At 42.6% G+C, this 18,168-nt stretch overlaps 1 protein-coding gene and 1 long non-coding RNA gene across 4 annotated transcripts; one reads left to right on the top strand and one right to left on the bottom strand.

The window, feature by feature from the left end:
- Positions 1–4: 4 nt before the first annotated feature.
- med27 (mediator complex subunit 27) lies at positions 5–11,489 on the top strand. 3 transcript variants are annotated; one of them, XM_028034215.1, is made up of 8 exons: positions 69–271; positions 9,951–10,095; positions 10,398–10,528; positions 10,613–10,706; positions 10,797–10,904; positions 10,983–11,024; positions 11,102–11,179; positions 11,305–11,489. In XM_028034215.1, the coding sequence occupies exons 1-8, from the start codon at positions 69–71 to the stop codon at positions 11,437–11,439; spliced, it is 936 nt and encodes a 311-aa protein (XP_027890016.1). In that variant the 3' UTR covers positions 11,440–11,489. The 3 variants fall into 3 exon arrangements, with proteins under 3 accessions (XP_027890015.1, XP_027890016.1, XP_027890017.1); XM_028034216.1 differs by adding an exon at positions 9,749–9,838 and having other exon boundaries at positions 166–271; positions 10,613–10,904; XM_028034214.1 differs by having other exon boundaries at positions 5–271; positions 10,613–10,904.
- Positions 11,490–13,807: 2,318 nt separating this feature from the next.
- On the bottom strand, positions 13,808–14,073 carry LOC114154819 (uncharacterized). The gene is made up of 2 exons (XR_003597624.1): positions 14,011–14,073; positions 13,808–13,878 (listed from the first exon to the last, which is right to left on the bottom strand). It is a non-coding gene; the product is annotated as an uncharacterized LOC114154819 (long non-coding RNA).
- Positions 14,074–18,168: the final 4,095 nt, after the last annotated feature.

Genomic DNA, 18,168 nt, shown 5'->3' with positions numbered 1-18,168 from the left:
GACGCCGCGCCACGGAGTCCCAGAAGCAGCAGCAGCAGAAGCCGAGCCTCTCCGGCGGCAGCAGCAACATGTCGGAGCCGATCTCCGTGGGGGTGAACCTGGACGCCTTCTCTCACGCCATTAGCGGCATCCAGGCGCTCCGCTCCAGCGTCAGCCGCGTCTTCGAGTCGCTGAAGGACGGAATGAAGAACCGCGAGACTCTGGAGGGCCGCGAGAAGCGGTTCATCTCCGAGTTCCAGGACACCCTGCAGGCCGTCAACCGGGACCTGAAGTAAGAGCCGCTCCGGACCCAAACCGCGTTTACGTCCATTAATATTCCAATAATCCAGTTAGGAGGGAAAATATTCTCATGCACTTTTCAAAAGAAGACATAAGATAGATCAGATTTGTCTCATTCCCGGTTCCACCGAAAACAAAACAAATTTAAAACCAGAAATTTTCTCCTGCTAACTAAACTTCTAAAGACATTTAAAGCAGGCAGAAGAACCTGGAGCGTCTGTTGGGTCATTGGTTCTGGTTCTGGTTTCAGGTCCAAAGCGATTCAACGGCCCGTTGTTATAGATTAACTGGTGGCTAAATTATCTGTTTCTAAATTGTAGGTGGCTGTGTTGATGCCTGCTGAAAAATGCTACGTGTGTTACAAAACCGTTTGCTAAACTTTACTATAAATCCCATTTCAAGCAAATATGTTTAATGTTAAATGTGAAAATTATGTTTCAAAACGAGTTTCTACAGAGCAGCGTTCAGTTCGCCTCGAAAACATCACATTGGAGCAAAACCAGTTCAATGAGTAACAGGACAATCCCATTCACATTCAGGTTCACCGGAATAAATTAATTTCATCTCATGAACAGCGTCAATATAAACCTAAGTGGAAGGTTTCTGCTTTTTGTAACCAGCACTGATCAGAAAACTAAATTTTATTAACTGGTGAGTGTTTCTGGCTCAGATCCTGTGAAACAAGCGCACTGGTTCTAAACCCTTTGCTTTGTTTTAGCGACTCTACACACAGGAAGTGTCGCTAAACAATGAGGTTGGTGTCATCATATTTAATAAAGTTTAAATCACATACCTGATGGTGTTGCTTGTGGTGTTTATGTGTCCAAAGAGACAGAAATATCAAGTAATGTTGATACTTTATACTGCAATAAAATCTCATCTAAATGATATAAAGTTAACAGCCAATGTTGTAGTTGGTGGTGATATCCAAATGGACAAACTAAAATTATAATAATAAACGTTCCTACATTCTACTGTCAGACACCAACAGATTATGATCCTTATCTACAGTATTAGTCTGTGTTCTGTACTGGGAACCAGTTTGCAGGCTGGTGACCAGGGGAAACAAAACGAGCCTCATTGAAATTAACTAGTGACAGTCAAACGGGGTCCTCAACGCAGATGTTTGTAAATATTAGGTGGCTGTGTCGTTTCCTGATCAAAACGCAACAAACGTAAATAAATGGATTAGAAAATGTCTCTTTCTCTATGATCTCTTCAAACCAATAATAATTATTTGCATGTGAAGGAATATTCTAGAATATATTGAAATATCACCAAAATATATACCACACAAGTGAATATAATTTTTTTAGACAATAAAATAAACTGGTCCAAATGTGAATTAGACGAAAGCGTTAACTGAACTCGTACCCGCGGCGACGTTTTATCCACTAAACTATATCGGCCGACAGAAGTCCAATAATCACCTGTTATTGATCCTGATCTATCAGACACTCTGCGCTTTAAGAGGCAAACCTGGATTAACTGGTGACACTTTCAGAATCTCAGTTTGAATGAAGATTTTAACCGTTTCTCATGTAAAAGTATAAAAGACAATTTTTTTTCAGCGTTGTCTCTTATGGTTGATGAAAAGAATAAAGATATTTAGTTAAATTATGAGAAAAAATATCAACAATGTGCTGTCCTCGCCCTGAGGTTTCCCGTTTTCAGCAGCTAGACAGCCAGACAACGACGCTCCAATAACCAAACTTGTTTCTTTTCTACTTGTTTATTGAAGAGTGACCTCTGACCCCTGCCATCACTTTGGCCATCATAAACTGAAACATACAAAACTGAGTATTAGCCAACGAACATCGCAAATTAGCTATTCTAGCTGCTAGCTAAAAATAAAAACTTTTCCTAACTGACTCCAGCGTACAATTATTTACACCAGTTACATAAAACAAAGAGACAATTATTGCTTTTACAATTAACCAACACTTACGAACAAATCTTGTCTGAAACACAACGTATTAGGATGATAATCAGCTTAACGTGAGCTGTTCGGTGACGCATTCCACCATCTTGGATTTATATTCTTTTTTAGCGTCATCAAAACATAACAAAATATCCACCAGGGGGCGTTCTAGTGCGGTTTTCAACCTTGCTGGTCCAGCTTAACTTACAAAAGGCAGCACACTCCCCGCCTGGTACAATACAATTGTGCCACTACAAATAACCTTTTCCAATAAACATTTCGAACTGTTAACACTCATAACAATTTAATTATCATCCGATAAAAGCAAAACCATATCGGTAATGGGTCTCAAAAATACTTTTTTGTTTCCGTCTTTTACAGTTTTTACTTCTGCTTTTCGAACCCTAGTGTCCTTACTCTCAAATGTTCTCACAACTTTTCCCATGGACCAGTTGTTTCTGTGAGCAAGAGCATCTTTCAATAACACAATGTCACCAACTTTAATGTTCGGTTTATCATCAGTCCATTTTCTCCGTTTCTGCAAAGTTGACAAGTATTCACTTTTCCACTGTTTCCAAAAAGAGTCCGCCAGACACTGTACTTGCTTCCATTGCCTCGAGTAGAGGTCTGGTGGTGCAAAGCTTCCTGCTGGTGCAGATAGCGCATTTGTCTTTTGGGTGAGGAGCATTGCAGGAGTGAGGAGGTTTGGTTTGTCCGGATCTGTTGAAATTGGTACAAGTGGTCTTGCATTCATTATTGCCATTACTTCTGCCATGAATGTACTTAACACTTCATGTGTGAGTTGGATGTGTCCGGCTTTCAAAAGAATACCGTCCAGGATGCGCCTTGCAACTCCGATGAGTTGCTCCCACGATCCACCCATATGTGAGGAGTGGGGAGAGTTGAACAGCCATGTGCATCCTTTCTCTAGCAGGTAAGAATTCAGCTCTGTGTCTGTCTGATCGATTTGCAGTTCATTGCATGCACCAATAAAATTTGTCCCTCTGTCAGAACGGAGTATTTGAGCAGGTCCACGGATGCAGAAGAATCTTCTTAGTGCATTAATGAAGCTCGATGTTGACATTGATTCAATGAGCTCAATGTGCACGGCTCTTGTGGACATGCAGGTGAAAAGTACAGCCCAGCGCTTGCTGTCTGCACTTCCTCCTCTGGTGCGACGTGTGGAGACTGTCCAGGGCCCAAAGACATCCAGTCCCACACTAGTGAATGGTGGCATGGTTGATAGTCTGTCAATGGGTAAATCTGCCATCTTTTGAGTTTGCATTTGTCCTCTAAGTTTTCGACAAAGAACACATTTGTGAATGATGGAAGAAACAAGCCTTTTACTGCCAGTAATCCAAAATCCAGCTCCTCTGAGTGCTCCTTCTGTTATATGACGCCCCTGATGCGCTACTTTCTCATGATGGTATCTGATAAGAAGGATAGATATGTGATGAGACCTTGGAATAATGACAGGATGTTTCTCCTCTTTTGTTAGGTTAGCAGGTGCCAAGCGTCCTCCTATTCTGAGAAGTCCTTCTTCATCAATGACAGGGTTTAACTTCTGTAGACAACTCTGTTTTGGAAGTGGTTGATTTGTTTTTATGCACCTGAGCTCCTCTTTGAATGTTTCACTTTGTACTGTGTGAATGATAAACTTGGCTGCGTTGGATATTTCTCCTGCAGTGTTACTGTTACTGAAACACTTCCAGCCTTTACTTTCTGTGTCTGTTTTCTTGAATGATGCTGCCACACGCTTTAGTGATGCAATAGTGCAACACAATCTCATCCAATGAGAGAATCTTTCAAAACGAGATGGTTCCAGCTGCATTACTGAGGTTTTGGTAACAAAGGTTTTCACATCAGGCCTGATCTCTGTATCTGTGTCAGGGTCAATGAGTGTAAAACTATCACAGTGTGATGTCTCAATATCATGTCGTGTCAAAAAGGAAGGACCACTAAACCAGTTTGTGGAAGCTAATGTGGAAGCTGGGATCGGTCTAGTGGCTGTGTCTGCTGGATTGTCACAAGTGGATATGTAAAACCACTGTGTTGGATGTGTGGTCTTCCTGATTCGGATCACTCGATTGGCTACATAGGTGTAGAATCTCTTTGTGTTGTTGTGTATGTAACCAAGGACGATTTTGCTATCTGTGAAAAATCTGACAGTGTCCACTTCAATGTCCATCTCATCTCTAATGAGTTCATACATTTCTACAGCTAAAACTGCTGCACATAATTCCAATCTAGGAACAGTGTGAGCGGGTCGGGGGGCAACTTTGGACTTGCCAATGATGAAACCTGTATGCCACTGACCTTCACTGTCGAGAGCTCTCAGGTATGCCACTGCTCCTATGGCCATGGTGGAGGCGTCTGAAAATATGCACAGTTCTTTCCTTGCAGCGATGGACTGGGAGAATGAGAAGTAGCACCTTGGTATTTGTAGCTGCTCCAGATCTTTCAACGAGTTTCTCCATTTGTCCCATTCCTCTTCTCTTTCTACAGGAAGTGGTTCATCCCAGTCTTTCCGTTCTGTGGATAGGTCACGGAGAAGAGCTTTTCCCTGCATTGTGATGGGTGAAACAAATCCTAATGGGTCGTATAAACTGTTAACGGTGGCCAAGACACCTCTTCTGGTGAATGGCTTTTTCTCAGTTGTGGCATGAAAAGTGAAACAGTCACTTCTGAGATTCCACAGCACCCCTAAGCTCCTTTGCAGGGGTATGTCGTCCAAGTCCAAGTCTTTTAGATCTTTGGCTCTTTCTGCAGCAGGAAATGCTTCCACTACTTTGTGATCATTAGAGGCTATTTTATGTAGCTTTAAATTTGACTGAGCCAGCATGTTTTGTGCTTTTGTGAGTATCTCAATAGCTTCTTCTCTTGTTGCTGTGGATGAAAGGCCGTCATCAACATAAAAATGTCTCAATATGAACTGTTTTGCGTCATGGCCAAACTCTTTTTCTCCTTCAACTGCAGTGCGCCTCATACAGTAAATAGCCACAGCTGGTGATGGACTATTACCGAAGACATGAACCTTCATTCGGTAGTCACAAATGCCTTTGTTGGTATCATTATCCACATGCCAAAGGAATCTCAAATAATCCCTATGGTCCTCTCTCACTTCAAAACAGTAAAACATTTGTTGCACATCAGCTGAAAATGCTACTGGCTCTTTTCTAAAACGCATAAGAACACCTATTAGCGTGTTGTTTAGATCGGGTCCCCTTAATAAGACTTTGTTAAGGGACAGTCCTTCAAACTCCGCACTTGAGTCAAAAACTACTCTCAGCTGCTCCGGTTTTTGTGGGTGGTACACACCAAAAGATGGTAAGTACCAGTGTTCTTTGCCTGAGTCCAAAGGTGAAGCAACCTCTGCGTGGTCATTGTCCAGCATGTTTTGAATGAACTCTGTGTATTGTCTTTTCATTTCAGGCTTCCGGTCCAGTGTTTTTCTGAGCGACTGGAGGCGTTTGAGTGCTTGCTCTCTGTTACTTGGAAGCTCTGGTCTAGGAGAGCGGAATGGCAAAGGCGCCACCCAGCTATTACCTTCATTCTGGTACACTTCCTTTACCATAATGTCAATAAACTCTTTATCCTCTATTGACAGTGCTGGTTTGTCATCATCTTTTGTTCTGTCAAACACTGTTTCTCCCAGTTGACTGGTAGCTGTGTTTTCGATATCCATTTGGAAGGCAGGTGTGGTGCTGAGTTGGTAATTGCAACCACTTGACTCCTTGACTTGAAATATGTTAGGGCATGGGCAGAGGTAAGAAGCACGTCCATTCTGAAGAACATGTGTTTTGAGCACATTCACATTAGGGGACCTATGTGTTTTCCCCATGCAGGCTTCCCCAACGATAACCCAGCCTAAATCTAAACGCTGTGCATAGGGCATACTATGTGGCCCATTGATTCTCTCTCTGACCTTATGAACCTTAATAATGTCTCTTCCCAAGAGTAAAAGAATAGGTACCTGTTCTTCTACAGCAGGTACTTTTTCAGCTATTTTCTGTAAGTGTGGGAACTTCATAGCAACATGTGGAGACGGAATCTCTCTTCTGTCGTCCGGAATCATGTCACATTCAATGAGATTTGGAAGTGGGAGCTTTACTCTACCATCTATTGACTCAATCGTGAAGTTTAATGCTGTTCTGCCAACATTATCTGACAGTCCTGAGCATGTCCTGAGTTTGTAAGTGTCTGAGCGTGTCTTAACATTAAAGAGCTCAAAAAACTGAGACTTAGCTAGAGACTTGTTACTTTGTTCGTCAAGCACTGCGTACATCTTTCTTGCCTGTTCTCTTTTCCCCTCTGGGTAGACTAACACAGGACTTATTTTTGAACATGAATGTGGGATATCTACATCACCACAGACTTCTGTGCACTTAGTGCAAATGTCTCAGTTGTTTCTATCTTCCTGCGTCTCCCCGCCATCATCTTTACCAGCTTCAAAGCTCTCAGCTGGAGGAGGCGGTGGACCTGGATGTAGCACTGCTAAATGTCTGTCGCTGCCACAGTCCATACACTTTATTTGCACCTTGCAGTCCCTTGCTAGATGCTGGGTAGAGCCACAGCATTTAAAACAGATTCTGTTTTCTTTTAAAAATGACTTGCGCTCATCTATGGGTTTTGCTCTGAAACTTTTACACTTTTTAAGTGGATGAGGCTTCTTATGTATAGGACAAACCTTGTCAGGGCTTTCTATAAGCTTACTGTAACTAGTTTGAAATGTACTAGCATCTATAGGGATGTCTGTTTTGTGTACAGTAATCACTTGCCTGTTATTGTATTTGAAGCTTTTCTCTTTTTTGAAGCTTGCGTTGGCAGGTGTGATATCGAAGCTTGGGTCATTTCTTATTTTGGCTTGTTGTCTTACAAACTTTGAAAAAACACTGAAAGGGGGAAAGGCAACTTTATGTTCCTCTTTGTACTTTGCACCTGTGGCAATCCATTTTTCCTGTAGTCCATAGGGTAACTTCTCCACAATGGGATTGACTCCGCGAGCCGTGTCCAAATATGAGAGTCCTAGTAAGTATCCTCCATCTTTTGCACATTCAATTTCCTGAAGAATGTCACCCAGCTCTCTTAACTTTATGTTGTCTCTGTTTTTGAGTTTGGGAAACTGTTCAATCTTTTTTAAGAGTGCATTTTCCACTACTTCAGGAGAACCGTAAGATTCCTCCAGTCTTTGCCACACAAGGTCCAGTGCTGCAGCTGGACTAAAGATGTTGGCTGAGCGGATTCTTTTTGCCTGTTGTCCAGACTCAGCTCCCAGCCATTTGACCATTAAATCTAGCTCTTCTTGGGCTGTAACGTTCAAATCTTTAATAGCATTTTGAAATGACGTTTTCCACGCCCAGTAATTCTCTGGCTGGTCATCAAACTGCAAAAGTCCTGAACTTAACATTTCTCTCTGTGTAAGGTACTTCGTAATCTCCTGTACACCTTGTGCCTCTGTTGATGTTGGAGGAGTGTGGAACGGATATAGTATGGGGGGGTTCAGTCGCTCTCTGTGTTGTGCTATGTGCGCCACTTTAGGCTTGGCTGTTTCTGCACTGTGTGAGCTGTTATTGTCCATTTCTTCTTTCATGGGGTTTTCACACTGTTCACGTGCAGCCTTATGACAGGTGAGTGGATCTGCTGGCAACGAGAAGCCTTCAAAACTAATGTCTGAATGTTTTTGAACATACTCTGCCGTACGCTGCTTTGGGCTGGCAGGTGGTCCTGCTAATGGATAGTCCTGTTCAATTTTTGAGAGAACCTCCTCCTCTTCATAAACTGCAACTTCTGCTTCTGCAGCTGGAACAGCCTTCTGAGAACTCAAAATATGCAAATTAGCTTCAAGTTCAGTTTTCTGTTTCATTATGGCTGCTTCTTTTTCTGAAAACGCCAACTGAGCACGTGCAGCCTCTGCTTTTGCTCGTGCTTTTAATGCTGCAGAACTTGTGGACGAACGTTTGGACGTACATGAGCGTGTAGACTTAGAACTTGTGTCTGTATTGCTTGCGTTATCCTTGTTCTCCATGTCATCTGCTTTACCTGACCGCAGGCTCATGGTTAATGTGCTGAATATCTCCTCGTGGTTGTGGCCCGCTGCGCTGATGTTCTTTACTGTGCTGTCCTCGCCCTGAGGTTTCCCGTTTTCAGCAGCTAGACAGCCAGACAACGACGCTCCAATAACCAAACTTGTTTATTTTCTCCTTGTTTATTGAAGAGTGACCTCTGACCGCTGCCTTCACTTTGGCCATCTAAACTGAAACATACAAAACTGAGTATTAGCCAACGAACATCGCAAATTAGCTATTCTAGCTGCTAGCTAAAAATAAAAACTTTTCCTAACTGACTCCAGCGTACAATTATTTACACCAGTTACATAAAACAAAGAGACAATTATTGCTTTTACAATTAACCAACACTTACGAACAAATCTTGTCTGAAATACAACGTATTAGGATGATAATCAGCTTAACGTGAGCTGTTCGGTGACGCATTCCACCATCTTGGATTTATATTCTTTTTTAGCGTCATCAAAACATAACAAAATATCCACCAGGGGGCGTTCTAGTGCGGTTTCAACCTTGCTGGTCCAGCTTAACTTACAAAAGGCAGCACAAACAATATAGAAGAAATGACACTGCCACATAGATCTGCCATGTCTTCTGTAAATGAACTAGGAAATAAACTATAACATGCTACAAAAACAGTGTTTAAAAAGATTTCACTATAGTTTCTGTGGATATCTAATTGAAATATCATACAATATGAGGGAGATGTGGAAAAACAACAGTCGATCTTTTTAAACATTTTATTTTAATCCCATGGCTCTTCAGCATTTATGTGGCTTTCAGGGATTAATCTTTGCTTTCAGATCTGTTTATGGCATATCGAGATCTATTTTGATCTTCCTTTGACGAGTTTCATCCTGTGAAGCAACACAGAAATCAGGACAAGTTCTGTGTAATTTACCTGTTTTTGTGATTTTGCAGATTAATGTAAAAAAAAAAGACAACATACCATGTTAGACCAAGTCTTTATAATTTGTTATTCCCGAGATCTTACGGAATAGGATAGTATTTTTGCAAAGATTTGTAGTTCTTTAAGCTTATCGCATTGTTTACTTCCTGGTTCGGTAAAGGGGTCCTAAAAAGCCACGCCCACACAAACATCTGTCTCTCCCACCAGTTGATCTATAACACCGTTCTCACTTCGAAACGAACCACATCTGGTTTCATCTCCAAACACCTGAAACAAAAACCGAAGTTAGAAGATTTTATCTTGAATTGATATCTCTATAAAGTTCTTAAGTTTCACATTTTGTTCCATAACCTCGTTACATATTGTATTTATGTTTGTATTTTTTTCTCCACTCTATTTTATGTTTGTTGTTTGAATTAAATCCATTTGGAAAAAAATAGGATGTGAGGAAATACAACTGCTGTGCTCCTTCAAAATAAAAGCATGGATATAAAAGTCCAACTTGAAGAATTACTAAAACTTTATTCAACTGAAAATTAGCACTTTAGGATTTATCCAGAAAATTCAATTTAGGGGAAGACCCGATCCAGAACCTGATCCGGACTCTGATCCTGCTGGACCCGGCGGTAGCCTGAAACCACGTCGCTAACAGATGGCTAATGGGTTAGCTAAAGCAGTGACAGGAAGTCATGTGTTGGTCCCTGGTTACCAGTTACTGGGACCAGTGGGCCCGGTTCCCTGGTTGCTAGGTAACCAGTGTGCCTCGTGTCCGCAGTGAGCTGGAGCGTCTCAGCGGCCTGGTGGGCCGTCCCTCAGAGTCCCATCCGCTCCATAACAGCGGGCTGCTGAGTTTGGACCCGGTTCAGGACAAAACTCCTCTCTACTCTCAGCTGCTGCAGGCCTACAAGTGGTCCAACAAGGTGAGGCCCGCCCGCCGGCCTGATGCTGTTGCCATGGTGACACGCCTTTCCCTCTGGCGTCCAGCTTGTCCAACGCAGCCGACCCAGAGGTCGGGTTCTGCTGGGGCCCGTTAAAGATTCCATTACTGGACACCGGTCCAATAGAGCTGCCCATGGACATCCTGGCCTTTACTCAGGCTGCTGCCATGGCAACAGCATCTTGTCTACGTACTTAATGTCCCGGCTCCTACCTGATCCTGTTAACATCCTGTAGCCATGACAACAAGCAGCAACACAAATGTCTGTTCCGGTTCTGGTTTCAGCTGCAGTACCACGCCGGGTTGGCCTCCAGTCTGCTGAACCAGCAGTCGCTGAAGCGATCGGCCAATCAGATGGGAGCCTCAGCCAAGAGACGGCCCAAAGTCCAGCCCAGTACGCTGGTGCTGCCGCCCCAGTGAGTCCTACTGACGGGTCCTGGTCCCCCGAACGTTGCACCTGTAGCTGCACCTGCTACAGGCCTTTCCTTCTACCTGTGCAGGTATGTGGATGATGTCATTTCCCGGGTCGGTAGGATGTTTCCGGATATGACCATCGAGCTTTTCAGACCCAACGGGACGTCAGCTGTGCTGCTGGTACGTCAGAACTGCTTACAGCCCAGGCAACGGGTGGAGGCGTCTCCAGGCCGTTGCCTGGCGTCTCCATCTCAGCTCTCTCGTTCTCAGGTGACCCTTGGGAAGGTGCTGAAGGCGATCGTTGTGATGCGTTCTCTGTTCATCGACAGAACCGTCGTCAGAGGTTTTAATGAGAATGTCTACAGCGAGGACGGAAAGGTGAGGCTCACCTGGACAGTGTTTCCATGGTAACCCAGCAAGGTTCCCTCCATGCTATTGCTTGTGTCTTTGTTCCAGCTGGACATTTGGACAAAGTCTCAGTACCTGGTTTTCCAGAAAGTAAGACTGACCTTCCTCTATGTTTCTGTTCAGGAACTCTGAGTGTTCAGCTTTCTGATTGGTTGTGTGGTTGCTAGGTAACTGACCATGCTACAACAGCCCTGCTGCACTACCAGCTGCCCCAGATGCCCGACGTGGTCGTTCGCTCCTTCATGGTGAGTCGCTTTTCGTCTCTGTCTCACCTGTCTGTCCCACTTGTCTCTGTCTCACCTGTCTGTCCCACTTGTCTCTGTCTCACCTGTCTGTCCCACTTGTCTCTGTCTCACCTGTCTGTCCACAGACGTGGCTCCGCAGCTACATCAAGCTGTTCCAGTCTTCGTGTCAGCGCTGTGGCCGGTTCCTGCAGGACGGTCTGCCTCCAACGTGGAGGGACTTTAGGACCCTGGAGGCGTTCCATGACACCTGCCGTCTGTAAACAGTCGATGTTTACTTCCTGTTTGTAAATAAAGTTTGGAGTTTTTTTCAGTTGTGTGTGGTTATTTTGCTGCGTTGGCTTCTGGACAGACGGACGAGGTTCTTCCAGTCATTTGTTGTCTTCGGTTTCGGACCGGACCGGACTGGACCGGACCGGCAGAACCCCATGCTGGTTCCTCCTCAGCATGCAAGTGGCCACAGTGGGAAGGAAGAACTGCTGAAGGCTTAACTCAGAAACCATCCTGCACATGAAAACAGAAATCTCCGAGATTTAAAGCTGAAGCCTTTAGATTCCAGCAGATGATCAGGAAAATCAGACGTGTGAATGAAACGTTTCTACGTCAGTGAATCCAGAATTCAGGTCAGATCTAGTATTTGTGAATTAAATTTAGGATTCAATATATCATAATTTAACTCTTCATCATTGTTAGACCAAATTTTATTCTATTAAAACTTCAATATAGAATAGACAAGTGGGAAAAAGCTGTTTCGGAACCTGGTGGACCTGCACCGGATGCTGCAGAACCTCTTTCCCTGCTGCCCTCTGGAAAGAGGTTCTGCAGCATCCGGTGCAGGTCCACCAGGTTCTGAAACAGCTTTTTTCCACTTGCCATCAGACTGCTGAACTCTTAACTGGACTGCACTTAAAATCTGGTCTCCACTTTATACCTTGCACATGTACAGAGCTAAATAACTTCTATTTTACTGTCAGTCCTGCACTTTATATTTTATATTTAGATTTATATTCATATTTTATACTGTATTTTATTTTTATTCTGGAGTAACCTCACAACATTGGAAGCTCAAAACATTGTCCTGAGCCGTATGCAACGAAATTTCGTTCTGTATTCACCCTGTGCATGAAAATGACAATAAAGTCAGTCTAAGTCTAAGATTTATTGTACAATATCCACTTTTGAAAACTTTCTAAAAACATCAATGAAGTCACAATTTTAAAAATGTTTATCTCAAAATCTCATCACAAAACGCAGGAATTGATATTTATTTTGAATTTCTTTTGCAGAAAGTCATTGTAGATAAACTTTATACTTAATTATGAAATTAATATCTTTTGTGGGAGTGAAATAGAAAGCTGCTTGGTTTTATCATGATTTTTAAACAAACGTTTTTCTCAGACTAGAGGAGAAAATTATGAATTTATTGGAACATCTTTGGTTCATAAAGTCACAACATTCATAGTTCATTTTAAAAAGGACATTTTAGTTCCATTAGTCTTTTTATTTCTCAAATGTAGCATCAGACATTTTTATTATTTTCAATATATGCTGTATGTTTGTCCTGAACTTGATCTTTATTAGCTCCACTTTATACCAAACTAACTGTTAGCTGCATAAAACAGATGGTTTTATGGGTAAAATCACGTCTCTATTAGTCAAAATGATTGATAAATTAATTATTAGAATGTTTTAATGTGTATTTTCTCCCATCTTGGAAATATGGCAACGTTCACAGAGTGATCTGTCAATTGCAAAAAAGTAAAGTATTGAAATAATTTTTGTTTTGCTGAACATGAGAGATTATATTGAATATTCTATATTCAACAAGTCACAACAGAACAAATATCTCCAACAAAAATACCTTTACTGTACATTAAAAACAATCTGTTTTGTTGTAGTTGGACTTTCTAGCAGCAGGATGCTAAACAGTGACCAGTCCGCCATTTTGGATGTGACCTTACGACCCAGGGCCGTTCTGCCCCAACCCTGACCCCTGACCCCTGATGTGACTTTGACACTTCGTAGGGTGCTGAGCACTGGACCGGGCCTTTGATAGTTGCTGCAGAATCATCTGACAAAGATCCATTCATCCAGAGGTCAAAGGGCGAGAGGTGAGGTCGCCTGGACAGGTCGCCACAAAACAGAAACATTTTAGTAGATTTTAATGTGTATTTTCTGCCATTTTGCAAATATAGCAAAGTTCACAGAGTGACGCGTCTGTGGCAGGAGAATTTACCGTAGATCAACCCGACTCAATGCAGGTCATCTCAAAGGTCAGACAGGGAAGGATTATGGGTAAACATGTCAGCACCAGTCAGTGCATCAGCAAATAGCAACTAAGATCCAGATCAATCAATAAATCAGATTATTACATGAAAACATGAAATATTAATCAGCAATAAAATGTAAAAACCCTGAATGTGAGTTAATGAAAGTTTAATAGCTGCTATTATTAGATAGATAGATAGATAGATAGCATTTATTGTCATTGAACAGGATTCAACGAAATTTCTGTTGCAACTCCTGTGCTGTCAAGTTTTTAGTCTCTACAAAACACCTTAGCTTCTGCCCAAACTTGACAAGGCTTGCTCCCATCAAAGAAATCCAGGACCAACTCTTCTCAGTGTCATCTTTTTATTTTATTTCTCTTTTCTTTAAATCACTGTTCTTTCCAATACATGACACCTGAGCAGGTTGAAAACCTACAAACACACAAAGTACAAATTACTTTTTAAGTCATCAAAAGAAAATAAACAAAATAAACTACTTTCATAAATCCATTTTTGTAAAGCCAGCTAGGTCCTCCGAATACAGATTTAAAGTTCAGTTCCTACCAGTGGTGTTTCTGCAGGAGCTTAAAGATGAGGTCTTTGTTTGTAGAGATGATCCCAAACACAGCTGTGCTGAGTTGCTTTATAGGCCCTGAAGGCCTGAGTGGGAGAGACGGGTGTGCTTGATTTTCTGTGAGCCACGTGCCAGCTGGGTGGAGATGGTATTGCACTCACACAACTACACCATTTGCTGTTTTAACTTGACACGTGCAAAAAGTCAAATATATACAATAAGTAAAATAAACAAACACACAATAATAATAATAACAATATATACAACTAAAATTAACTAAAGGCCCTCAACCACACCAAAGAAATAGCAGCAGGTCCAATTATGGCAAAGTGCAGATGTTGTGACAGTGCAAAGTGCAGAACAATATTAATATTAATATTAATGTTAATAAACTAATAGTTTATTATTTATAAGATACAGACGAGATTCTGAGTTCCTGAATTTCATCAGTGTCAGGAGGAAAATCTATAAAGTTTATATCTGGACAGCAGCAGCGACTCTGCAGAGGCCGACGGCTGGAAACGAGTCACTGCTAACGAGTCACTGCTAACGAGTCACTGCTAATGTAAATGCCCTGAAGAAGGGGAGTGTTTTACTAAAAGAGCTGGACACGGTGCTTCTGCTCCAACGGTTATTATTAACTCGATTTAACGGGAGCATGTTAGCAACAGCGCTAACAACAGAATTTAACATTCGGAGTGCCAAAAGAACTCACAGCTTTCTGAAAGTCAATAAACTCATTTACAATATACAGGTGTGTATATATATTGTTAAAAAAGAGGTAATTTAACGCTAGCTTTGGACAAAACGTTTGGCTCTTTCCTCTTTAATTTTGCCCGGGATCCTGACAAGCGACGGCGTGCTGCTAAAACGAAACAACAACAAAGCGTGTTGACGTTACAGATCACAGAGTTTAATCTCATACAAAGCAATGAACAACAAAGCTACAGAGGAACAGAGATATGCATTTTTCTCATAAAAATAAAGACACACAAGGGGAAGACAAACAAACATAAAACAAAGACAAAAAAGGCTAAAATTAGCGGCCGCTGTCTCTCTCTCTGGATTTTTTCCTAACACGGAATCTTAAACTAAAGAGGTGTTTCCCTATTTAATATATGCAGTCAAGGCGTTCCGTTCTTTGACCAATTAGAAACTCCGTAGGGACTCAGAGAAACTTGGAAACTCCCCTCATTTATGGCAAAGGTGTCTGGTTTTTGTCTCAGTAAAAGGGCGGACCACTTCGTGCTCATCGCTGTCTGATACGGGAGATCCCTGGCGCCAAAAAGTCTCTTCCCCCATCGGAATGTAAATTTTATTGCTCTGTCTGTGGGGGAGGCCCCTGCTTTGTTTGAATGTCTGCTATTCAGCTCCCACATGCTCAACACAAAACTGTTCCAAATAAGAGTGTTGGCTATACCTTTACACATGTCGTAAGATTAACTGTATTAAGCACTAAAATTAATCATTTTTCCTTAACAATATATATATACTCATACCTGAAGAAGGGGAGTGTTTTAATAAAAGAGCTGGACACGGTGCTTCTGCTCCAACGGTTATTATTAACTAAGGAGGAAGTTCCGGTGCTCTTTACTATAGCTAGCGCAAGCGCTAGACTCCCCCTGCTGGTTGAATTTGACCACTGCTTCAGCCAAATCAGACTAGCCAGCCTCTGAAATATCCACATTTCAATCCATCACACTAACGAGTCACTGTTTTGTCCAGGTGAGTCGGAGAAGTGAAACACCTGGCAGCTCAGAGGACCTGGGCACCAAACAAGTCAACAAGGAAGAAGAAAAATCCGGGAGCCGCAGCTTCCTTCAGCGAGGAGAGAAACCTCCGAGTCCTCTAGTCCACCGAGTCCTTTGGTCCCCTAGTCCACCGAGTCCATGTTTGCTGAATTGTAAGCATCTGAATCCAGTTAAAACAGAAAAACATGCAACTGGGTTGAGCTCTAGACGTGTAGATCTATATGTGTAGATATAGACGTGTAGATATAGACGTGTAGATCTAGACGTGTAGATATAGACGTGTAGATCTAGACGTGTAGATTCCAGACTCGGAGTTCCTGGATCAGTTTTCTGTGTGTTTTTCTCCAGTTGGTCTGGCAGACAGACAGCTGCTGGTACTGAACCTGGTTCTGGTTCCGGTCCTGGTTCTGGTTCTCCCTGTTAAAGGGTTGATTGTTTTTCCTCTCCTTGTCGCCCCCTGCTGGTCAGGATGAGGAAATGACTCTGCTGGTTTCCTGATGTTTCCGATGACTTGGACTGAATGACTGGTGTTGGACTTCCGGCAAGATGGCGATGGGCCCACGTGTTATTCTGAGCTCCATCCGTTCAGCCCAAAACCAGTTACTTAAACTGGCCCCTTACTCATCATTTCATCCCCAAGGCGGACCGGAACATCCACGCTCTAGAGTAAGGAAGGAAAATAAGAGTTTTATAAAAGATGTCAGCCGTTAATGAGAAAGATTTTCCTAGTCTGAAGAATGCTAACGCTGCTAAGCTAAACATGCATAACTACCTGCTGCTGCTGCTGCTAGCGCTGAAACACCGATGGAGACATCAAGAAATGCCTCCGGTATTAGACGGCAACTGAATGCAACTCCAACCAAACTCCCACCTGCTAAAAAACAAGCCACTGAGACTGAGGTCTCCTGAGCTGCCGTCTTAGCAGCCATTAAAAGTCTGGATATCAGGCTGATGACTTTGGAAAACAGCTAAAAGAAAATTCTGACTTGTTTGCCCGCATTACTCTCCAAGTGGAGCAGAACACCGTCGGCGTTGCTGAATGTAAATCTACGATGGAAAACCTTGAACTGAGGTTCGCTGCAATGAATAAAGAAAATGCAAATTTGAAAGAAAAACTCTGGGAGGCTGAAAGATACAAGAACCTGAAGCTGTTGGAGAGCAAGAAGGAGAAAACCTCAGAGAAAAGGCAGAACAACTTCTCTCAAGAATCTTAGGACAGTGGGCGGACCAGATAGGAGATGTGATCCATACAATCCACCGATTAGGAAGAAAAGAAGAGGGACGGACCCGTCAGGTCATCCTGCAGTTCACCAGGAGGCGCCACTAGGAGGCGCCATCGAGACACAGTCTGGAAAGTGACGAAGGATTCAGAGGTGTGCAAAGAACAAGGTCTGCGTTTTGGTCCAGATTTTATTAAGGAAGACCGGCTGGCAAGAGAAGAACTGTGGCCCAAGATTACCAAAGCCAGATCCCAGGGTCAGGTGACCTTTTACAGAGGTCACATGGCAGTGATCGACGGCAAGGTGATCAAAGCTTCATCTCCTTTCTGAGACTACAGATTAATCTGATGTTTACATCATCCTATTACAAGGTTAATAATAAAAATCAAAATCTATACCGTTTTTCCTTTTAATATGGAGTTATAGAATAGAATAGAATAAAATAGAATAGAATAGAAGTACTTTATTCATCCCAGCAGGGAAATTACTTCGCAGTTACAGCATAGAGACAAGACACAATAACAACCACCACTGAGTAGTAGTTGTAGATAAAATAAAATATAAAATAAAATATAAAATGCTGTCAATATAAAAAGCAGCTTAGAGCAGTCCTTGCAAAGATTCAAAATGCAGATACAGTATGTATATGTAAATATATGTACAGCAGTGTGCCACAGTGCAGTTGTGCAAAATTGGACTGATTAGTGCAGAACAATGATTTAGCTTTTATTGTACAGTGAGATGACATGTGGCAGGAAGGATTTCCTGTATCTGTCCCTACGACAGCGGAGCTGGAGCAGCCTATGTGAGAAGGAGCTCCGCTGTCTGTCCACTATGTGGTGGAGAGGCTGCTGTTTATTGTCCATAATAGACAGAACCTTCTTCAGTGTCCTCCTCTCCACCACAGTTTCCAGGGACTCCAGCCTTAGTCCCAGTACAGAGCCAGCTTTCCTGATGATTTAGTCTATTAGAGTCGCTGGCTCTGATGCTGCTTCCCCAACACACAGCAGCAAAGAAGATGGCGCCGGCAACAACACTGTGATAAAAGGTCTCCAACATCTTGCTGCACACATTGAAGGATCTCAGCTTCCTTAAAAAATAGAGTCTGCTCATCCCCTTCCTGCACACAGCGTCAGTGTTAGATGCCCAGTCCAGTCTGTTGCCGATTACAACTCCC

The sequence above is a fragment of the Xiphophorus couchianus genome, chromosome 12 (assembly GCF_001444195.1).
Source record: "Xiphophorus couchianus chromosome 12, X_couchianus-1.0, whole genome shotgun sequence".
Classification (NCBI taxonomy): Eukaryota; Metazoa; Chordata; class Actinopteri; order Cyprinodontiformes; family Poeciliidae; genus Xiphophorus; species Xiphophorus couchianus.
This window is presented reverse-complemented; position numbering and strand designations above follow the sequence as displayed.

Excerpts from the sequence above, each read along its gene's own strand:
- med27 (XM_028034214.1), top strand. The coding sequence starts at position 69 with ATGTCGGAGCCGATCTCCGTGGGGGTGAACCTGGACGCCTTCTCTCAC. Across the intron at positions 10,529-10,612 it reads ACGCTGGTGCTGCCGCCCCA|GTATGTGGATGATGTCATTT; the intron begins GTGAGTCCTACT and ends CTACCTGTGCAG. Across the intron at positions 10,905-10,982 it reads TCTACAGCGAGGACGGAAAG|CTGGACATTTGGACAAAGTC; the intron begins GTGAGGCTCACC and ends TCTTTGTTCCAG.